This window comes from Myxocyprinus asiaticus, chromosome 31, assembly GCF_019703515.2.
Source record: "Myxocyprinus asiaticus isolate MX2 ecotype Aquarium Trade chromosome 31, UBuf_Myxa_2, whole genome shotgun sequence".
Taxonomy (NCBI): domain Eukaryota; kingdom Metazoa; phylum Chordata; class Actinopteri; order Cypriniformes; family Catostomidae; genus Myxocyprinus; species Myxocyprinus asiaticus.
Window position 1 is genome coordinate 9,656,082 of NC_059374.1, and position 25,062 is coordinate 9,681,143.

Below are 25,062 nucleotides of genomic sequence, written 5' to 3' on the forward strand. Positions count from 1 at the left end.
GGAAGATAAGTTTGGTTTCCACGTTTGGTTCAAGATAATCTTGTTAGTGCCATAAAATTATGGCAAGAACAGTGAGCTGAGTAATTTCCACTGTTGCACCATGGAAACTCAAACAGCATACTGTACATACTACCTCTGTTCCCTGTCAAAAGCTACACTTATTGCTACACTTGATTCAGCGCTTATGGGAACGTCTTTTGAAGTGACCAGCTGTGAATATGTGTGCAACACGTCAATGAAATTGACTGGAACCTTTATAGCCTCTGTTGGTGACATCATCAGAATGCGCCAGTACCAGGGGCTATAAATAGATGTGCCACAGGAGCATCGTCAGGTCTTTTGTCTTCAGACCACTCTGTGATGTGTTTGTGCTTCTCAGCTCTCTATTTTTCTTCTGATAGGAGTTAGATTTGTCAGGCAATGTGCAGAAAACGTTCTCTTTCTCTGTTATTCATGTGTGGAAAAGACAAAAGAAAGAAAAAATGAGCGATCAACAAAGCAAACGGTGTGTGTTTCCATGCTTACGTCCTATGGCTGAATCGGACACACACCAGTTTTGTTTTGTTTGATTGGGGGAAGAGCACGCTGCTCTTGCATTGGAGCGAGGCGAGTGTGAGCATTGTGAGCTGTTCACAGTGAAGACGCTGCGCGCTCGTCTCGCTTACTTCCAAGAGCCAGCACCCACCATTCCATCGTGGGGCTCGCATATGGATCTGGCTGAGGAGCGAGAGATGGGTCCGTCCCTATCACTCGCTCTCTCTCTCCAGATCCAGTTTGTCCCTCGCGTGATCTCGAAGCGCACCCCGGCGCTTCTTCGGTTCATGAGGGGGACGATGAATCTCTTGGGTCTGCGGACTTTGAGTTGCCTATCTCTGAACGTTCCTCACGTGATGACAAAGCGGATGAGGAATTACTCGAGGTGGTTACTCGTGCGGTGGCCAGATTACAGCTAGACTGGCCACGCAAACAAGAGACCCCCAAACGATCGAAACTAGAAGACAGATTTCTGCCTGGTGGCCAGGGGAAGGGAACACAAAATCAGTCACTCCCCTTCTTTGAAGACCTCCATGACGAGTTGACTCGTTCATGGGGGAATCTTATACTTCCCGTATCTTTGTGCCTTCGACGTCGACATATTCGACTATCGTGGGTGCTAAGGCACGGGGTTATATGATGATGCCACAGGTAGAAGAGATGCTTGCGGGTTATCTCTCGCCTGGTTCGACATTATCATTAAAAAGAACAACTCTACCCACAAAGCCGTGTAGAACCACCTCAACGCTTGTGGGGAAAGCTTATCAAGCAGCAGGTCAGGCTGGTGCTGCGCTACACACCATGGCGGTGTTACAGGCATACCAGGCTGATCTATTGAAGGACCTGAGTGCGGGTAGTGCAATCGATGAGGAAGCATTCTCAGAGCTTCGTCGAGCCACAGATTTATCTCTCCGTGCAACCAAGCAGACGGCTCGCGCTATCGGCTGTTCAATGGCTGCTTTGGTCAGCATGGAGAGGCAACTGTGGCTAAACCTCATGGGCATCAAGGATAAGGACAGAGTATTCCTACTTGATGCCCCGGTCTCACCTTCCGGCCTGTTTGGCTATTCGGTGAATACAGTCATCACCAGGTTTCGGGAGGTGAAAAAACACGAGGAAGCCTTTGTGCAATTCCTTCCTCACCATACTCAGGGGGAGGGGCTGCCTGCCACCCAGCCTCGCCCCGGTCCTTCTAGAAGAGAGGCTCAAAAACAAAGTGTGGCGAGTCGCGCTCCCCCTCATAAAGATTGGGGACCGGCTCGTCGCCCTCAGCAGCCTCCAAAGCAAGACCTCAGGACCATTATTTCCAAAAAGAAGAAGTCCTGACGGTCTTGTGCCCAGCCTTGTGGGGGTAGCCCCCCTCAGGACGGGGCATGCAAAACATCTACCCGCTCCTTCCCGACACCCCCACGAAACCTCTCCATCCCCACCGCCTCTGGTGTTTCGGGGGGCAGCGGTTTCCAGCGAAATGCTGGGTGTTCCGATGCTTCCTGTTGTCGCCCAGGACATGGAACATCCAACATCCCCTCAATGGGAAGTATCAAAATTGGTATCCATTTCAGAGAACCTGGCAGCGTGGAAGCTACTGCTGGGTATTTCTATGTGGGTCCTAAAGACAGTAGAAAAGGCCTACAGAATTCAATTCATTCGCCGTCCTCCGCATTTCAACGGCGTGGTCCCCACTACCGTGAAACCGGAACAAGCACATTTACTGTCACAAGAGCTGCAGTCTCTTCTGGTCAAAGGGGCCATAGAACATGTTCTCCTTCCAGAGAGAGAGTCAGGTTACTACAGCAGATACTTCCTGGTTCCCAAGAAGGATGGGGGATTGCATCTGATTTTAGATCGTCGAGGCTTGAACCGCTCAGTCAGGGCGCTCAAGTTCAAGATGCTAACTGTCAAGACGATTGTGTCACAAATTCAACATCACGATTGATTAGTCACGATCGATCTCATGGACGCATACTTTCATATAGAAATACTGCCACAACACAGGAAGTTCCTGAGGTTTGCTTTCGGGGGCGAAGCTTACCAATATCGGGTTCTTCCATTCGGCCTAGCCTTATCACCTCGCACATACACAAAGTGCATGGATGCAGCACTGGCTCCATTGCGACTCCAGGGCATCCGCATTTTGAATTACATAGATGACTGGCTGATACTAGCACAATCGCAAGAACTGGCATTACAGCACAGAAATGTCATCTTAGCTCATCTAGTTTCTCTGGGGTTGAGACTCAATGACAAGAAAAGCGTTCTTTCTCTTGCCCAGAGAACGACATATTTAGGGATCGTATGGAATTCGATCATGATGCGGGCACAGCTGTCTCCCGCTCGAATCGAGACCATTCAGAATACACTGAGCAAAGTCAGGCTAGGCCAAGATCATACTGTTCTTCAGTATCAACGAATGTTAGGTCTCATGGCATCTGCGTCCTCTATGATCCCTATGGGCCTTTTGCATATGAGACCGTTTCAGTTGTGGCTCAAAGCCAGGAGATTTCATCCAAGGGCCAATCCCCGAAGGCAGATAAGGGTTACGCGCTGCGAGCTACGTACCCTCTCTATGTGGCTCAGACCCCAGTTCCTCGCCTTGGGTCCCACTCTAGGTGCGTCTTGCCATTGCAGATTGCTAATGACAGACGCCTCCCTGTCGGGCTGGGTAGCGGTCTTAAGTGGTCGTCCAGCTCAAGGGGAATGGGAGGGTCATCAGCTCGATTGGCATATCAACTGTCTCAAGTTGATGGCTATATTTCTGGCCCTGAAGTACTTCCTCCAGCATCTGAGAGGCTGCAATGTCCTGGTGCGGGTGGACAACACAGCGGCAGTCTCTTACATAAATCACCAGGGAGGTCTGCGGTCGTGCCAGCTAAACAGACTAGCGCGGCAGATTTTTCTTTGGGCCCAGGGCAAGCTCCTGTCACTCAAAGCAGTATATATCCCTGGATGCCTGAATGTGGGAGCGGATTTACTATCCAGACAGAAAATACCGATGGGAGAATGGAAACTCCACTCCGAGGTAGTGAAACAAATCTGATTAAGATTTTACGAAACAGAGGTGGACCTCTTCGCCTCCCAACAGACGCGATATCCCCTCTACTTCTCTCTGAGTCACCCAGCCCCCCTGGGTCTGGACGCGATGGTGCATACATGGCCCAAAATACGCCTGTATGCGTTTCCTCCGGTTTCTCTGCTCCCGGGAGTTCTAGCCAGAGTTCGTCAACAAGGATCTTGCCTCTTAGTGATTGCGCCGTGTTGGCCGAACAGAGTATGGTTCTTGGAGATAACATCTCTCCTCGATGGCTCGCAATGGGCAATACCGGAGTGGAGGGACCTTCTGTCTCAAGCACAGGGTACAGTATTTCATCCCCGGCCCGAGCTGTGGAACCTTCATGTTTGGCCCCTGAAGGGTACCAACTGAGGGATACTGGGTTTTCACCTGAAGTTATTGAGACCATACTGAGTGCTAGGGCTCCTTCCACTAGAAAAAGTTATGCCAATAAATGGGGTGTCTTTAAAAGGTGGTGCACTGCACATAATGCAGATCCAGTTAACTGCCAGATTGCTTCAGTTCTGGACTTCCTGCAGGAGAAATTATCAGTAGGCACATGCCCCGCCACTCTCAGGGTTTATGTGGCAGCTCTGTTGGCTTGCCACACCTTAATTGACGGGGTGCCACTGGGGAAACAAACTTTGCTCGCTCGCTTCATTCGTGGGGCCATGTGACTGAGGCCTCCCATTAGAACCAAGATCCCTTCATGGAACATAGCTATAGACCTTGAGGGTCTGGTTGAGACCCCCTTTGAACCTCTAGAGTTGGTGTCTGACAAGCTCCTGACTCTAAAGATGGTTTTTCTTATGGCTATCACTTCTTTAAAAAGAATTGGGGATTTGCAGGCTCTGTCTGTCTTGCCATCCTGCTTAGACTTTGTCCCAGGAATTGCGAAATATTTTCAGATATTGATATTGCATCCTCATCCTGACTACTTGCCTAAGGTTCCTTTCTCGACCATACATCCGGTCACTCTTGAGGCCTTCTGTCCTCCGCCGTTCACAATGCTGGATCAGGAGAAACTTCACAGACTGTGTCCAGTCCGTGCTCTTCAGGCCTACGTCCACCGTACTAGCCGGTGGCGTAAGTCAGGGCAACTATTCGTTTGCCATGGGGGCCGTAACGGGGGCGGCCGCCACAAAACAGACAATGTCACATTGGGTGAGGGATGCTATTGCCCTTGCCTATGAGGCACGTGGTCAAGCTTCGCCAGTAGGCATCAGGGCTCATTCTACCAGGGGTGTCGCTTCTTCTAAACCTTTGACGGGGGGTGCCCCTCTGCAGCATGTTTGTAATGCGGCAGGCTGGTCCTCTCTGCACACATTCATAAGATTTTATAGTTTGGATGTTCATGCCACTCCGGGCTCTCACGTCCTTGAGTCAACATCACAAGCTCATGTCTGAGACCTTTCGCATTCTTGTGAGCACACACTACACAACCGTAAGGGGTCCAGACACCCACAGTGCGGCGGCGTTTGGAATTGCATTTCTTATTTCCAAATAATTCTTCCTGAAAACTATTGAATGAATCGTTAAGAGGAATTGGAATCGGAAATTTTTCAGATTATTCACTTATTACAACAAAACTAAATTTGTATTTTAAACTACATGTTGTCATATGAATGACCAGTAAGTAACTCTCATGAGCCTTAAGTTCACATAACACAGAAACAGTTCTTTGTTTATTTGGAGTGAGTCAATTAATTCAGTCAGATCCAACTGATTCATAAGTGTTTTTGATTCACTAAAAAGAGCCGGCTCATAGATTTACTGCTAACTAGGGATGTCCTCGTACAATATTTTGGAAAACGAGTACCGATACTTCCTTTTCAGTACTCGCCGATACTGATACCCATTTATTTTATTTTTTTCTGAAATCCATATCAACAGTTTATTTCAATTTTATCATCAGAATTGTGTCTAATATATGAATAATTTTAATCAAATTAAAATAGTAACTAATAATTTTAAACATCTTATTGTATTATTTTTATCAAATGAGGTGGTTTTATTCAGAACCTCACAGCACAATCCAAAATACAACATTTGAGCTTTTTTTGTCAAATAAAGTGCTGCATAACAGAGCATCATAAGTGAAATATTGCTTAAATATTATACAATTACTATTGATTTATTATTAGTAGTAGTATTAGTAGTAGGATTACAGTGAATATTTCTTAACTATACAGTAGTGATATATTTCTGTGGTACTTTTTTTACATTTAAACCAAACTTTTATTTTAAAGCCCTTTCCGTTTTTTGTGTTTAAACGGAAGTTTTCACCTTCGGAAAGCCGGTCACTACGTGACTCAAAGTGATTATTAAACTGCAAATGGCTGCTGTTTAATTAAATGAATATGTAGTCTGTATTAAGTGAATTAGCTGCTACAAACAGAGCACGCGAGTGTGAGCAAGGAGCTCGTAAGAGCAGCCAGCATCAGCACAACACCAGCTCCACACATACAATTACTTGAGTGTGGTATCCCTACTGCTAACTGCCATTGTCTTGAGAAATCGAGTCCCACCTGAAAATCGGGTCTCCCTCTGACGTCACAGCAATTCCACTGGCTGAGGGACCTATTAATGGGTATTATATTCACTGCCTGAGTAGAAATCCTTTAAAATCGTTTTATGATGTATGTCGATATAACTTTGTGCATACGACATTTATTGACTTTTAAACCATAAGTTACACATAATAGTATGTAACTGAAGTTATAGATTGTGAAATTAAAGATGTGTTGTTTTTTGTATTTTTCAGTTAGCCTAGACTTCAGGCATTACAAACGGTTACCCCCAGAGGACTCAATTTACCAGGCGGACTCAATTTATCATGACGCCGTTCCATGTATAGACCTGCATCTTACTGACTGAAGACCTACAGAACCCCTTTGATGACAAAACTGGAACATGTTACATTATTTTACAAGCTGACACAAACTGACAAAAAAGCACCCGCCAAAGTGGCGTATGACACCGTGAAATTCACCAGCCAGATAGAACATTTACCCGCATTTGGCACTTGCCGGGTGTTAATTTCGGACCCGGATACTGGTATCGGAATCGGGTCCGAGACCGCGCTCACGTACTGGTACTCGTACTCGTAAAAATGCTCCGATACCAAAAACCAATGCCATCTGACATACGAATGTCACTATGTAAACATTCAGTACACAAATTAAAATCATGTCATGTCCTAGTGAGATTATTTAACAGCAAAAGCTGCGATTTAATGTGATAAATATGTAGTTTGCATGTGCATCATTTTAAATGTTAGTGCTTGTGAATGTGTGGAGCCAGTGTTGTGTAGGCATAAAGACACAATGTGCTCATACCTTTAAGAGATCCTTGACTCATACATGGAAAACACTATTATGAGCATCGCATGCTCTGTTTGTAGCAGATGACAGCAGGCAGAACACTAATTCACTTTTTAGCGTGAGTCATATACAGACTACATTTTTATTTATTTAAATAGTGGCCTTTTGCAGTTTAATAATCACTATGAGTCACGTAGCAACTGGCTTTCTGGATTGGGAAGCTGCCGTCATTACGTCAGAGCTCCTGTGTTCCAACACAGAAACACTTCAAAATAAAAGCTCAATTTAAATGAAAAAAGTATGACAGAAATAGATCACTACTGTATAATAATTTAATATTCACTGTTATACTAATACTACTACTACTACTAATAATAAATAAATAGTAATTGTATTATATTTAAGCAATATCTCACACCTGTTATGGTCTGTTATGCAGCACTTTATTTGACAAAAATATCTCCAATACTGCTGTGAGGTTCTGTGTAAAATCACTTCATTTGATAAAAATAATACAATATCATGTTGAAAATGTAATTGTTATACTTTCATTTGATTAAAGTTTTAATGAATTTATTTATTTAAAATCCATTTTGGTTATAAAAATGTATATAAACTGTTGACATGGAGTTAAAAAAAAAAAAAAAAAACAGGTATCAGATTCGGTATCGGCGAGTACAAAAAATAAAGTATTGGTACAAGTACTCGATATCAAAAAATTGTATCGGGACATCCCTAGATCTAACAGTCAACAGGAATGCATATTTTATTTACTGTACCCCGTAACCCAAACCCCAACCCTAAACATAACCGTTATGTGGAGTAAAAATTTTATTTCAGAGTGAAACGCAACCTCGGAATCATGCTCACCATTGTTTATGTGAACACGACCATTTCCTGGTTCCTATGGTACCAGAACCCGTGTCTTAGAGGCTGCTTGCATAACGTGCTGTCAGTAAAGCTCAGGGTACACAATCCTTCGGAAGCAACATGTCGATTTCCAGTTTGATCATGTTGTAAAAGTAGTCTGTATGCCTGTTGTGCTATATTCCAAGTCCTCTGAAGCTATATGATAACTTTTTCAGAGGAACAGACTGAATTTTTTCGCTGAAGCCTTCATCTAATCATAATTGACCTCAAACATTATTGATTCTCACTTGTAACCGAACAAGGCACGGCAAGTCAATCTGAAGTCAATTAAAAATATATATATATTGAAAATCCAATTCACTGCTACTTTGCATCTTCATAAAGCCAAGGATTTGTTGCACTTAGTTCACTTAATCGTAACACTTATTACAGAGGATGTAAAACAGACATTAGTTCGAACATCAAGAATGTAAACTGCAAAGAGTGAGGTTAAGGGATTCCCATTGGACTGTGGTTATCAACTACTTTCCTCTGCTCCATAGAGTGGCTGAGACATTAATCTGTGAGAATGAAGTCTGAACACACTTGATCTGATTACTCTAATTTTTCTGGCTTTCATGAGAACCAGTTTCCTATCCATTTGTGGACATGCCTAATACTTTTTATCTACATTCAGTTGGTGCAGCTCCCCACTTTTTCATATCAGTGACAACGGTAAAGGCAGAACATGCCATTTTATGCAATAAATGACATCTGGCTATAGTTTTATGAATCTATCCATGCACCTAAGATGACATTAGACTGAATGAAACTGAATGGCTCTCTGCGTAATGGGACAGCTTACCCAAAAAGGAAAATTCTGTCATCATTTATTTATCCTTATATCGTTCCAAACTCAAAATGCTTTTATTTTTTCCATGGTACACATAGGTACATTTTCTGAAGAATGTGCTCTTTCCGTACAATCAAGTTCTTGCCATACAATGACAGTTTATAGTGACCATGGTTGTCAAGCACCAAAAAGGACAAAAAAGATTAAAAATAAATAAATAAATAAACATGAACAAAGCACTGTATCTTAAAAAGGATAGTTCACCCAAAAATGAAAAATCTGTCATCATTTATTCACCATGTTGTTCCAAACCCATTTGACTTTCTTTCTTTCATGGAACACAAAAGGAGATGTTAGGCAGTATGTCACTGTTCTCATTCATTGCATCTTTTTTGAAAGGTGACTGAGGCTAACATTCTGCCTAGCCTCTACTTTTGTGTTCCATTCTAGAAAGAAAGTCATACGGGTTTGTAACGATATGGGGGTGAGTAAATGATCACAGAATTTTTTATTTTTGGGAGAATTATTCCTTTAAAACCTTACGCTGTGTCTGCTCACTAACAGAGGGAGATTAGCGGAGTTCATTAAATCAGCACACACAGGGACAAAAGCTATCAGTCCAATATGTTTTATCCTGTTTATCTTTCTGCGTTAAGTGCTCTCTGTCTCTCTTTCACTCTTTTTTCCCTCTCTCCACTCAGAAGCTGAATGTAATTAGTTCTCATGCACCAGTAGCAGGGAGTTGAGTCTATGAAACAAGGGTTTCAGGGCTCCAGTTTCTTGCTTCACTCCAACTGAAATTCCACCACTCGGCATTCTGCATCCCCTGTAAATATTATGTCTCCCTAGGAACACAATAGTGGTGTTTATTTATTTATTTTATTTTGGCATGCTTTTTAACCAGGTTGGATTTTAGAGGGTTTTGTATTCTCACAGGAATGGATTACACTGTGCCTGAAGGGTCTGTAGAATAGATTAAAGAGAGCAGAATGCACAAAAAACACACAGATATTGAGTTAGTCAGACTGAAACCTACATAGACCATCAAAGGCCCAGTAGTTTCTGATGTATGTACTGTACATGAACATGTACATGATGCACATGCAGAATTAAGTCTCAGCACTGTTGAGTGTTACATGTTACAAGTAAAAAAAACTTGATCTTTACATTTTCTGGCGAAAATGTGAATGGTGCTTGCCAATGCAAAAATCGCAGCCGTTGATGTTGGAGCTGACCTGACGACATTCAGAGGATTTACTAATCCATTTCCAAGGTGTTTTGAGTGGCTTCTAGGGCGTTGCTAGGGTGTTCTGGGTGGTTGCTTACTGGCTCAACTCAAAATAGCCCACTGTCAAGTTTTTACTCTATGATCTGCAATTGTTTTCACCAATTTTATCATCTGACATTCAAAAACCATGTCTGATCCTATAGAAAAGTAATACCTCTGTTGTGTCTGAGGAGAGGTGAACACAACAGTCAAGTTCCAGAAGTAAAAATCCCATTATTTTTTACAGAGGGGAATTGATTATTAATGATAACTTAAAAACGTTTAAAGAAAGACCAATCATGTTTAATAGTGGAATTCCTAATGAAGGACTACACTACTCATGAAGTTACTGTATCGTGCACAAAGAGTTGGTCTCCCTGCACTCTCAAACTACTAATATATTTGTACTTTTAAGAATATTTAGAAATAAACTTAAAATATGTTGATTTTCTACTTATAATCAACAACTTTAAATCAATAGTTTAAAATATTTCCATTTTTACTTCAATTACGTTATCCGCAATGCTTCATGGGATTGCAGTTATTCCCTCATTAAAGGTGTTTAGTACACAGTCTTGAACCTTTGTCTTTTTGTCCAGTTTTCAAATACGTTTTTGCAATTTAAAGTACTTTGTGAAATCCCTGTGGAAAAAATGAATAGGAAAAATACTTCCAAAATCAAGGGCTGAAAAAGTGGGCGGGCACTGTTCGACACATAAGCCACATGAGTTTAGGTATCTTTCCTGTCTGTAGCCTGTTTTGGCTGAAAAAAGAAAAAGAAGCATTCGATTTTTACTAACTTCAGGCGAAAAAAATCTGGATGCTAAGGTGTTGCTAGGTGGTTGCTTACGGGCCCCAGTTAAAAGAGCCCGTTTTATTGTCTGCCAAGTTAAATTTTTAATTCTGATATATATGCCTGATATTTATGTCCATATATTCAAAGATATCATTCATGTCATACAAATGGTGTGGGACGACTAGCATATCAAAGTTTCTTTATGGTTATATGTTTGTTCAAATCCTTTACTTTTGCATAAATAATGGGGCTTGAGCATTTGAGTGGGCTTAGGGGGTACATAAGACAAAAAAAGGTTTTGGAAACACTTATTGTACTACTCTTATTTACACTTTCATATGTAAGCTTTGATGTATACAAAAGCAGGCAGACACAAAGACAAATACAGTCAGGCCAGGCCTATAGGATGTGCCACAGGTCTGACAGCTGCTTCCAGGACGATGGATTTATCTTCCTCTCGCCTTGATCACTCTGAGCTCTCTATCAGTGGCATTCACAATCAGCATGCTGCTCATCTTGCTAGCAGCACATGTAGCTGAAACCACACACACACACACACACACACACACACGTGCTCTGCTGTCACCTCTCAGGACAAGCCTTCTTAAAGTAATAGTTTACCCCAAAATCATAATTCTCTCATCATTTATTCAACCTTATGCCCAATCAAACTCATATGACTTTCTTCTGCAAAACAAAAAGAGATTTTCATGAATGTGCATGTACACGTGCTCTATGAATCCATCAAGCACCAGGAAGTTTAATATAAGTGAAATTAGAAGAGGGGGTGACATGAGCCCTCTTGTTGATTGAAGACCAGATGCGCTGCCACGTTTTGGACCATTTTTCAGCAGCTTAATCACGCTATCTGGGAGGCTGGCTAAGAGTGCATTGCAGTAGTCCAGTCTTGAAATGAAAAGAGCTTAGACCAGGAGCTGCGCAGCATATTTTGACAGTAAAGGTCTGATTTTCCCGATGTTGTAAAGCATGAACCTTTAAGGCTGGGCGGTTGATGAGATGTGGGGGGTGAAGTTGAGCTGGTCATCAATCACCACTCCTGGGTTCCAGGCTGTCCTGGTTGGCCTTGGTGTAGCATAACCAAGATGAATGGTGATGTTGTGGTCAACAGATGGGTTGGCTGGGATCACAACCTCCACAGCGTTAAAAGCGTTCCTTGATGGCTGAGATGATGGGGTCATTTGGTTGGAACAACAGGTAGAACTGCGTATCTACAAGTAAAAAAAAATTCAACTATTATTGTGCATAGTTAGGATAGCAAAATAAATAGGCTTATCAACTTTTAAAAAGGAGGAGAAAAAACTTGACGTCAAAGGCTGTACATCCAATTAAACTGGTATTTTGGCGAAAATTAATCTGTCAAACATGCTAACATGGACAGATTGTGTGATTTGCCTTCATCCTCATCCATGAACAAAACTATGAAGGGGAACAAAATACAACCCAGGCTATATTAAATATGAACTTGATTTGTGTCAATTACAATTTGTTTTGTGGGGTAAATTATTTGCCACAGATTGTATGAAACCATCGAAAATGACAAACCAAAAGTTAGACCTAAAACTAAAAATACAGGCAAAAAGTTACGTGAGAGGAGACATTGCCTGAACTTTGTACTGATTTGTTCAATATGTTGTCGATCAATGCCATAATGCCCCCCTTTCATTCTCAGTGGAGGAGGCAGATCGCTATGGCAGAGTTCGGAATGACATACTACCCGTATCTATCTATTGCAGAAATAGTAAGAGTAGTATAGCAGTATGCAATTTCAAACTCAGCCTTTGAAAGGGACGAGCTGATGCAAGTCAAGAGACCACACAAAAACAAGAGAGTTTTTTTTAGTGAGCCTTCGCTTTTAAGGATACAGCTCAGTGTCATCATGCCATCATTACAGAGGAGTACATGACTGATCCGAAAATAAGGTTACTAAAAAGGTAGGTATTATTTTTGAAGAAATGTAAAAATAATAATTATAATACAACACAATCACACACAGCGCCTCTTCTATGACACTCTGTCGCGGGGACGCTCATCCCTCGAGCGCGCACACTTAATGCAGCTAGATTATAACGTGATGGCTCAGACTTATTGAATCATAATATATGTGTCAATACAATATTATCGTGAAGAAAATTGGCAATATGCAGCTTTATTAATAAGAGAGTTTTTTTTTTTTTTTTTTTTTGTGAGTTAAAGATAGATTGAAGTGAATTGAAAGGTGAGAGAGGTAGTCTTTGCCCCATTATACACTGCAACAAAATACATTTTTGATTTGTTTTGGCTTGTTTTCCAATATAAATATCTAAAACTCCTTTAAAACAACATACATTTTCTAGCTATACTGCAGAAGAAAAAAATTTTTATCTGAGAATGTTGAATAATATTAAAAATACAAATATTTTAAAATATCTAAAAATCCTTTAAAAAAAGATTAATTCACCTGAGAAGCAGCATATAAGATATTTAGACTTGCTTTTAGAGAATAGATCTTGAATATAAGTAAATTTTGTCTTTACTGCACTCACAGAAGTATAACCAAGTGAAAAAAATACACTTATATACAAAATACACTTATATTTAATATACATTCTCTTAAAGCAAATCTAAATATCTTATATGTTGCTTCTCAAGTAAATTTATCTTGTTTTAAGGATTTTTAGACAATAACAATAGGATTTTTTGCAGTGAATTTCTTCTTTATTCAGTGAATGTCATTTAGAGGTATTTTTAAAAGATGATTTTGTCCTCTTTATTGTTAGTAAGCACATTTATTACAACCTTTTAATCGTTTAATAGACGAATAATCGTTCTAATAATCGTTAGATTAATCGATTATCAAAATAATCGTTAGTTGCAGCCCTAATGAACATACAAAAATATAAGTATTGTATGCTTATTAACAGTGTAGGTTAAAAGGTACTAAATATAAATTCCCTTACAGAAATCTGATATGTGGAAATGAACATATACTGTATATAAAACTATATAGTTCATATGTTTGGGCTATAGGCTTAATTTAAGGGTGGGACAACTTTTTGCCTTGGCCAGTATTTGTACCTAACACATTTTGAAATAGCTTTTGTTAGGTAAATGTCTAATGTAGAAGAAACATTGGCAGTTATTGAGCAGGAGTTTCCATTTCGTTAGAGTGTGTTATAATAAGTGGCACATTTTTTATTTTGTATGTAATGAGTGCTCATTGCGACTGTAACAAGAGATGTTAAGTGACAGGTGACTGCGGCAATGTTCTCTCGTGCACACAGAAGTGCACTCTACTCCCTACACCCCCTCTCATGCTCTTGTCCAGTTAAATCGCAAAGCAAAATGCAAACAAATGTGTCCTGATTCATGATATACACCCACAGACGCATCTTGGTTTATTAAAACAAAAAGTTAACCCCCTGACAGAAGGGCTACGGTAACCCAGATAACCTCTCTGTACAATTGTAGTGAGCAGAATAGCATCTCAGAATGCACAACATGTCAAACCTTGAGGCGGATGGGCTACAACAGCAGAAGACCACGTTGGGTTCCACTTCTGTCAGCAAAGAACAGAAAACTGAGGCTGCAGTGGGCCTTCCATTTGTGGACCTCAACAGAAAGCCAGATTTGTCAGACCAGGCGATGTTTTTCCAGTCGTCTAATGTACAGTTTTTGTGAACCTGTGCCCACTGCAGCCTCAGTTTCCTGCTGAGAGTAGTGGTACCCAGAGGGGTCTTCTGCTGCTGTAGCCCATCCGCTACAATGTTTGATGTGTTGTACGTTCAGAAATGCTTTTCTGCATAGAACTGTTGTAACGTGTGGTTATTTGGGTTACTGTCACTTTCCTGTCAGCTGGACCAATCTGGCCATTCTCCTCTGACCTATGTCATTAACAAGCCATTTTCACTCAAAGAACAGACGCTCGCTGAATGTTTTTTGTTTTCCACACCATTCTCTTTACACTCTAGAGACTGTTGTCCGAGGAGATCAGCAGTTACAGAAACACTAAAACCAGCCTGTCTGGCACCAACAATCATACCACGGTCTAAACCACTGAGATCACATTTTTCCCCATTTTGATGGTTGATGTGAACATTATCTGAAGCTCCTGACCCATATCTGCATGATTTTATACATTACACTGCTGCCACACTTTTGATACATTACACTACTGATTAGATAATCGTATGAATAAGTAGATGTACAGGTGTACCTAATAAAGTGGCCAGTGAGTGTATATTTTATATTGGCCTACTTTTTATGTAATATATTGTATCAAAAGGAAATGAAGTATGAATTTAAAAAATATGGGAAAAAACCTGAATCGTGAGATGGCAATCTGCCTCCTCTCATATCTCGACAATGGTTGGGAGCAGACACTATAATTATATTAGTAGAAAGCAAAGACTTTGCTTTTTACTTAACTGCATAAAACTTAAAATGTGTTTCTGGTTCAAAGTGGCTCAAAATGATGAAGCAGGTCACATTTATACATTTCAATGTTTGACATTTTATTCATTTTTAAACAAAACCAGTTGAGAACCACTGCTTTACTCTATTATGCTGTACAATGGGGACAGTGTTATCAGGGTAAAGCTAGCTGGGAATTCAGACAATGTATATATAGTGTTTGTCAGCACTCAGGTACAGAAATCTAATTTCATAGGAATATCTCATGTTTCAAAGATTCAGACATTTTTTAAAGACCACAGAATGTCTTTAAAGTGCCGGGGTGTCAACTGTGGCATGTATGGTCTCAGAGAAACATAAAAAACAAAATGTCCACTACAGAGGAAAAAAATAATGGCTGGGTCAAGGAGGAGATATATATTTCAGTGCTAAAAGGGTTGACCAAGGATTGAGAAACTACTGCTGTTTACAGTAGTTACTGTAGGTATGTGAAGAAAGATACACTGATCTTGCACAAAATCTTGGCTGATCGTAAGTGCAGCTGTGTTTTGAAGAATGGGTTGTATCATGTCAGCTTTAGCCTCATTTTGTGTTAAAGCACAATATCATTAGTGGTGTTTGCTAAGGTCAGCATCACTATTGCTTTTGCTTATACTCATTTGAACAAACCTCTTACCCTAGGTATTAAACTTTGGCATGTATCTCGTTTCATACTTTTTGTAATATATACATGAATGGAAAATTGAAAAATAAATATCACACTGGCTACTGAGAGACAGAGAGCATGAGGGGTTGGAAGGGGGGAATTGGATCGTTCTTAGTCCTGAAGGCATAAAACATCCCAGCCCAGTAATATTTCCAGTAAATGGAAATGCCTCCAATTTGCCGCTACAGTGAAAACTGCACCACCATTACCCATCCATGCGCTGATAATGATGTTGAGTTCAACACACATCTCTCTCTGTGAGCAATAATGTCAGATGGTGTTTGAATAACTATGCATATCCATGTGCCGGCAATATTGCGGCTGGTCGGAAATAATGTTGGTTAAGGTGGTTTTGGCCAGCAGCTATTTCATGATTATTCTTTCTGTCAAGTTACATTCATCATACTCCACTATAATTCTTTTTTTTTTTAAATGTTACCTTAAAGGAATAGTTCATCCAAGTATGAAAATTCTGTTATCATTTACTCACCCTCATGTCACTCCATAAACATATGACTTTTTTTTCCATGGAAAACAAAATTTACTGCTCGCTCTGTTTCATGCAATTACAATCTTCAAAGATAATGCAAAAGCACCATTAAAATATTGAAAATATAGTACATAAGACGTGTACTATATTCCAAGTCTTCTGAAGTTATACAATAGCTTTGTGTGGAAATCAGCACTTTTTTAATGAACTCTCATGAGAGTTTCAGTGAATAGCAAATTAAATTTCACTGTGTTCTTTTTACAAAGGTATGATATGAATTCAGAACTCTTGGGGTTTTGCGTCATTTTTTTAGGCTTGGCAGCTTCAGTGACAATTCATTGCAATTGAACAGAACATTCTTTAAAATGTTCTTGTGTGTTCCATGCAAGAAAGAAAGTCATAGAAGTGAGTAAATTACGATAGCCATTTGCTACCTGACCCTTAAAAAAATACTTTTGTTTGGTGTTACCCAATGTAGTCAGGTTGATTCCTTCATTTAAATGTTTTTTTTTTTTTTTTTTTTTTTTTACTTGAATAAAACCATTTTTAGTCGTTACCACATTTTTAGGTTATCTGACAATTTTTTTTACAGTGTAGTAACATTTTCCTCAACTGTCCTTGACAACTGTCTCACTACATTTCGCTCCTATAAACCTACTTAAACGGGATGTAGGAGTCATTGTGCAGGCATAATTTACATAAATTAAGACATGGAGAACAAAGAGAACAGTTTTGCACAAGGAAAATGCTGTTATCTTTACTGCAAGCCAACAGTGGGAAATGTGATTCATGCAAATGAGATGAGACAGATAAAGCCTTCTTTTGTCTAACAGCTCTATCTATCTGATGGCTAAATTTATCTGCACAGTTAATATCAGGTTTTGACCTGCTGTTAGTAAAGCAGGTGGATTAGCTGAAATGATGATCCTCATCAATGATCCTGTTGTAAAGACCAGCATTGCTGGTCACCAGCATATGTTGTGGTTCTGGTATGGTAGTGCCCTTACCAGGCTTCTTAACTAGCTTAAGCAGCAATCGTCTCTCAGTTAACCAGCTTCATCAGAAAGTCCATGCTGGTTGAATAACATTTTTTTGCTGGGGAACAACATGGCTTTGCTGGTCCACCTGCTAGACTTGCACCAACCAGCATAAACCATCTTGGAAATTCATGCCTGTCTAAGCTTCTCTTTTCAGCAGGGGATTCAGGTATATTAATCATATAAGTAAGATTATCTGTGTATAGTACACATATTCTTAGTAAGTAGGAATCTAACCTATTTCTGCAGGTATTCCCCTATCAGGGGAAATCATAAACTTACTATATTAAATCTTATAAGTCTCTATTAAAATGCAAACTGCTCAACTGAAGAAGGCTAAAGAGTACTGGCTGCAAATTACAAAGTTGGATTAATTTACATAAAGATAATTCATCCTCGAAACACATTTTCTTTTTCAAACACTAATATTTAGAACTCCCATCATAGTTTTAATTGGTTTGAAACATCAAAGACTATTTTAATAAGAGTTCATTAATTAGATAGAGATGGTCTTGTTACATTATGTGCTCTTGTCTCCTTTTTGAGCAGAAAATTAGCTCATTTTGGCTGTGGAAAGCAAGAGCAAAGGCTTTTGAAGAATTATATTTAAGAAATCTGCTTAATGATATCACTTTTAATTGCCAATCATTTTAGTCTCTGTTTAGACATTTCTGTCACCACACTAGTTAATTCTTCTTTTTGTGTATTTTAGCAGGGACTGAGGAGAAAGATTGAAGCACAATCTCCTGGATACAATCCCAAGCAGAATGGACACTCCTGTGGGGTCTCTGGATCCGACTTCAAGCGCCTCCGTATGGAGCCCAACCCTTTTCGAGCTGGTTCCTGTTCTATGGCTTCAGGGCAGTCTCGAAATTTGGTTGGGGATGCCGCCCAGGGTAACCTGCTTCAAAGGAAGGACACCTTCATGATGTCCCATGGAGTTAGCAGCGATCTCTTCAACATAACTTTGAGGGATATGAAGAAGGAGCCAATTGAGGTTCAGACCTGCGGCCAGTCATTGACAGATCCTGCCATGTTGTCATTTGACTTCAAAGAGGAAGGAAATGGACAGATCGACCCAGAGCTCCAGGACTTGTTTGATGAGCTCACCAAGTCAGTGCCATCGCTCAATGATCTGGAGCTGGAGAAGATGCTAAAGCAAGATGATGACTTTGGATTGGATCTGGGCCGACCCAGTTCAGTTGGTGCAGCTCCTCCTTGTATTCACCTAGATAAGCCAATCAAGACAGAGTATTCACCAGATTTTAGCCAGACAGCTGGAGGATCTCCACAGTTAAGACCATCTTCCGCTGGACCTTCCTTCTCCATGGCCAACACAACTTTATCAACCTCACCAATCACTTCAGAGCAGATGAATCATGGTCAGTTACCTACTGGGGTGCCTTCTAGAGGTCTTTCAACATGGCCTGAGATGTCACATGCTGAGCAGCTAAAGCAAATGGCTGCTAACCAACAACAGCCCAACTCTATGCATCGTAACCACCAACAGAGTCAAGCAGGAGGGGCGAGGAACTGGTCTTCAGCCTTGGATGTTCACCAAACCCCTACTTCTTTCAATCAGGAGACTATTCAAAATAATGCTTCCCTTTCTCAGCAGAGAATCAGCTCTCAGAGTACTGGTCAAGCCAAAGGCATACCCAACTGCTTTCTCAAGCCCAATGGATTCAACCCCTCCCATCACATCGACTCAAAGGTTCTCGGCAGTAAGCCACTGCAGAATTTCAGGCTTAAAGCACCACCTTCTACCACAGGCCAACAGATGCCCCTTATGGCTGTTACACCAAACAAAGCAGCCATGCAACAGCAGCAGTGCTCTACAGCAGGCCAGTCCATGCACTTTCAGAACTGCCAGCTGCCCATACAGCCTTCATCCTGTCTACAAGCTAAGCCCCTGAGTCAAAGGCCTCAACTCTGTCAGCATGGTCCAGCAATCAATTTCAAATTGGCACAGCAGAGACAGGTAGGGCATTGTGTTTATCTATTAATTGAATAGCCTGTTTTGTTTTATGGAATTGTGTGAAATGCAAAATAAAGTTTAAGATGCCGAAACCATTATTTTTAACACATAACATGCTGATCTGTCCATTGAGCCTTGAGCTGCGCTGACTGATCCGGGTAGAGCTGTTTCCTTTCATGTTTTAAACATTTGCCGTTTTATATTTCTCATACGCAACAAAAAACGACAGCGCACAATCAGAGAGTTGGCGAATTTTGTAGTTCACAAAATGCAACCATTTAGTCACAGTCTGGAGCCCTGCCATCCCTACTTAGAACCTCACTTTTCTCCTTTACAATAAATAATTAGGGGCCATATGCCGTTTAGCTGTCTTCGAAATGCAAAGAGATGTACATTTTATCATAATTCATGTTTTATATTCTGTATAAATAATACTATTATGAGTTATTATAAGTAATTTACTTAAAGGTAACTTAATTGAAAGTTAGTAACTGTAATCTGATTACTAAAATTTTAAATGTAATGTATTACACTACTTTAAAAAAAATTAGATTACATTAATTTATTACTTTGAAATTAGATTACACCCAACACTGTTCGCAAAACAATAAATTCTGAAATGTGCTTTCATAAGTGTTTTGCAGATTTTCACGTTTTTTTTTGTTATGAGTTCTTGTAGCTCAACTAGTATGGCATGACTCTGGCAATGCCAAGGACATGGGTTCAGTTCATAGGGAATGCATGGATTGATAAAATGCAGTGTCGTATATCCAAGTATCCATTTGTCATACTTTAGTAAAAGTAAAGATACCTTCATGGAAGCTGGTTCAAGTAAAAGTTAAAGTAGCTCATGAGAAAACAACTTAAGTAAAAGTATTAAAGTAACTGATATTACATTTACTTAAGTATCAAAAGTACAAGTAAATTGCATAAATTATGGAACAATTCATTAAACCCACGGCAACTTATTTGATTGGTGATGCTCATCATTTACTCACCCTCATGCCATCCAAGATGTGAATGACTTTCTTTCATCTGCAGAACACATACAAAGATTTTTAGATTAATATTTCAGCTCTGTAGGTCAATTCAATGCATGTAAATGGTGGCCAGACATTTCAAGCTACAAAAAGCACATTAAGGGAGCATAAAGTTATCCATACTACTACAGTAGTTAAATCCATGTCCTCTGAAACGATTCAGTTGGTTTTGGGTGAGAAAAAATCTGTAACTAATTTTCACTGTATATCTTGCCATTGCAATCTCTAGGCACGATCATGAGTTCAAGCTTGATTTCACTTTCTAGTGCTTGACGCATGCACAGAGCCCCAGATGGCGCTATAGGAAGTGTAATCGAGCTTGAAATCCTGATCGCCAAGGAGACTGCTAATGTCAAGATTTATAGTCGAAAAAGGAGTTATATTTTGGTCTATTCTCACCCAAAACCAACTGGATCCATTCAGAAGACATTGGTGAAACCACTGGAGTATTATGAGAGAATTTTCATTTTTAAATGAACTATTCCTTTAATGGTGCATTCAAGTCACATCAGAATGATCATATTTATGGGATGAGTGTAAATGAACACCACAGTCCATAAAAATTGGAACATTGAAGGAGGGAGTTGAGTCATATTAGTGACCAGAACAGAGACTTGTGGGGGTGGGCTCTTTTCATTTGGGCCATTAAGCAACCACCCAGAACACCTTGGCAACTGCATAGCAATGTGCTGAAACACAGTTAAAACAGCTTAACAACAGCATATCAACAACCTGACAACCACCTAGAACACCCTGTCAACTGTAGAGCAATGTGCTAAAAACACAGAAAACAACTTGTCAACAGCATAGTAACAAACTGGCAACCACATACTGTAGCAATGCGCCAAAACACACAGCAGAGATCACCTTGACAGCGGCATAGCATGCCCAAGCAACCATCCAGAAAGCCCTAGTTACCACATACTGTAGCATAAATGTGCTACAAAGCAAATATTACACTTTAGCAACCACCAGAAAACTAGTTTTGCTTAGGCAAAGACCATTCACATCTTCATAAAAAATAAAAATAAATATTGTTGGACATTTTCATGAGCGCTGGTAATTATTCATACCTTGTTTAAATGTAAAATATAAACGCATGTGATTGACTTTTAAATGAACAGTTCTCCTGGAAAGGCGGGTTGTGATCAGTCACAAATAACTTCATTATTTAACAGCTTTTGTAATGTTTAAGCCTAAACTTATCAAATTAGTTAGTCAAAAAAGTCAGTCTTCCCCATTGGAGACAGACGACGGAACACTTGCTATGCTTGTTATTTTGATTCAGATTCGTGATTCACAAAATGAATCATTCAGACCGCTTTTTGAATCTTTTTGTTCAATTCAAATGAATCAAATGTAAAAGTTTCGACTCAAATGATTCTTTCAAAGAATCACACATCACTCGCCGATCTGCATGCATTTATGCACGTACAGCTGTTATTTTTTTTGTGTAAAGTGAAAGTAAAAGTCCAAAGAAATATTTATACTCAAGGAAAGTACAAATATTAAAGAACTGTACTAAAGTACAGTAACGAAGTATTTGTGCTTCGTTACTATACACCTCTGATAAAATGTACACCCCAAATGCACTGAATGTTACTTTGGATAAAAGCATCTTCTAAATGCTTTAAATGTAGTATTACATAATGCTTTCTTAGAACATTGAACTCTTTTATTTCAAAAGATCAAATGAAATTCATGTTTTCATGATATAACGCTTCCTTTACATACTGTTGGAATTATCCTAATTCCCACTTCTGAGTAGAAATTATGAGTATGTCACGGTCAAGTTCTTTATTGTCGGAAAGAATATGATATTTAATATTTCCTGGGGAACTCTTATTTTGGCACCGTATTACTGTACATGTTAGTCAGTTGATAATGGAATTTTGGTCAAAAACATGTTTTATATGAACATATTTTCCCTGTGTAAAAATGAACAATATGCAACAAATGGTTACTGATATACTTAAATGTCAATGAACAAAATGGCAAGCATTAACAAGGTAGCCGCATTTAGAAAAATAAAAGCATTTACAACTAATACCATACTCTCCTCCGCCATGTTGAAAGTTTATGTCTTTACCCAAATCGAAAATGTGTGTATCAAAATTATCTCAGAGTTTCCCAGTCGTAATTATTTCTTTATGTGGTGTACATGTGCAGCTTTCAAGTAGAAAACTTGTATTTACGATAATTCTGATAGCACGTGAAGGCTATTGCATTACATTTCCACTGTGCAAAGCAGGTTATTTTTTACACAATAGAGTCATAGTATCAAAACCAAACATTCTATTTCTATCCATCTGTGAGCCTGTGTTAGCCGTTTGCAGTCTGCCAACTGCTTTAAACTCAGAGGAGCTGCAAATCGCTGTAGGCCTGTTTTCCTTTTGTGGTTGTTGTTTGTGTCTCAGTGGTTGTAGTGTGCCTTGAATATGTATATCCCCTCAAAGCACTTTGACTGTAGCCCAACTTGCTAGAGCGCAATGGATTAACATGCGAAACTTCTAATTTCTCCGCCTGTCACAGTCACTTGCCGTCAGGGAAGTGATGTGCACAGCAGGATTTGCTAATTGGAGGTTGTTAGCTGCGAGGGACAAGTTGTGGAAAATGACAGTAATCTGCTTAGCCTGGTGCCGGAGGTTAAACCACTGATTTGTTGTGATTGGGGAGCTTTAGAACATCTCCCTTTTCAGTTTCACACAAACAGTATCTCTCGAGACTCTTTGTGAGAAACAATTTCAGGAACCACACAAGAGGAGTCGTACTTACCCACTCCAAAAGCAGATCAGAGGGAGGGTGGAGATGCAGACTTGATTTTGACATAAAGATGTTGTTCAATCATGCTTCCCAGCTCCATACTCAGTACACAAGCACATTTCTCTCTCACTAGCCATTTGCAGTTACTAATTAGGGATGTGCAAAACTACATATTTTTATAATTGACTAGTCATTGGGTTTTCTGACTAGTCACTTGTCTTTCCTCCAGATGCATTTCTAGGGCGCATTCACACAGGACTCTTGGTCCAGACAGAGTTTACACTGTCAGTGCTGAAATCCTCTTTGAGATGTTGCATCTCTATATTCATCACCTTTAAAGCATTGATGTAAGAAAAAACATTAAAGCTAATTATTTTTCTTACAAAAAATTAATTAATTTTTTTGATTGACCTGCAGGGAAATGGCCATTAAAGGTGATGATGCAACTTTCATCTTTTTTTTTCATACTGGGAAAGTGAATGTTGACTGAGTCTAACATTCAGCCTATCTTCTTTTGTTTTCCAAGGCAGAAGGAACATTATACAGGTTTTGATCAATATGAGGGGGAAAATAAAATATATTTTTGGGTGAACTATCCCTTCAAGCATGCTGACCAGTGGAAATGATGCCAGAATATCTGTTCCTACAGGGAGCAAAATAGGGAATGGAGAGTCTTCCCACAGTGAACTGATTTAGTAATACCATGGAAATAAAGGTACCGAAATGGTGCCATTATCCCAGCGGAACCCTCAGGAACTTTGGTTCAAGCTGAATTTTCTCAGACTGGGTACACTGCACATAATGCATGTAAAAAGACTGGGATGTTGGGTCTGTTTCTTGTTTTCTTGTTCTCACAGTCTGCAATCAGTTGTCAGCATAAGTATGGCTAACAAAGATCAGAGTTTGATTGTCACATACATAATGGTACAAAGTGGTACATCGGCAGGTCAATTGCTCAGCAGATATCCTGGGTATCATCTGTGATATTACAGACTGTGGAATGTAAAATGATTTGGTTTCATACTTGAAAGGAATAATCCTCAGACTAATACTGTATATCACATAATGTAATGCATCACATAAAGAGACCTGTGTGTCCTAAAAACTTCATGCAGTGTCTGATACTCTGATTAAAGTGGTGTTATACTTGACTAGTCAGAATCTGGAAAAGCGATTCAAGTATTTCTGGCTCTGATGCAAGACGGTCTGTTTTATGTCTAAAAGTTATAACACAAGCTAAGGCTCTTAATGAGCAGAAAATAGAACAGAACTGATACCATACCATAACCAAATCCCTCTGACAAAGGATTTTTTTCTTTACATTTCCAATCAAAACTGATTTATGGATTTCCAAAATGCAACCAGAACAGTGATATCTTGCAGAACATTTTCTTGTAATCAAACAGATATAGATTTGTACATTTTCTGAAGAAAATGTGAGTGATGCTTGCCTGTGCAAAAGTCAAGATGTAAGTGTGATTTCTAAGTGAGATTTTGTCGCCAGTTTTATCATCTGCCAGGCCCAAAAAAATAAAATAAAAAAATGTTAGTCAGGTAGCTTAGAAAAGTAAATATGTATATCCTTTCTCAACAAGCAGCACATTTTGAGGTATTTGTTCATGTCTGTAGCACAAACAGTGTGAAGAGTTACACTCTGACATTTAAAACTAAGGTTAAGTTGTTTGTTCTGATCACTTAACTTAAGTACAAACAATAGCAATTGTTCCTTCACTAGGCCCCGCCCTAAAAGTGTTTCTGACCAGTCCTATCTAGCAACTGTTGCTGTGCGCCTTTTTTCTGACAAATGCATGCCTTTTCCCAATGTGAGTCTATAAAATAAATAAATAAATAAATAAACATTTGGTGCTGGACCATTTGTAATAGTGACAAGCAAGGACACCTACATTTTCTCCAAGGTAAATTAAAGCTAATAACTTAACATTAATTAATTTACGTATTGATTCAGG

The 25,062-nt window shown here is 39.7% G+C and overlaps 1 protein-coding gene across 3 annotated transcripts in view; it reads left to right on the forward strand.

Moving 5' to 3' along the window:
* The window catches only part of LOC127421987 (mastermind-like protein 2), a 147,713-nt gene that overhangs the window by 86,288 nt on the left and 36,363 nt on the right, over positions 1 to 25,062 (forward strand). For all 3 annotated transcript variants that reach the window (XM_051665277.1, XM_051665278.1, XM_051665279.1), the window contains exon 2: positions 18,027 to 19,295. In XM_051665277.1, the coding sequence (XP_051521237.1) occupies positions 18,027 to 19,295 (1,269 nt within the window). The remainder of the gene's footprint in view (positions 1 to 18,026; positions 19,296 to 25,062) is intronic.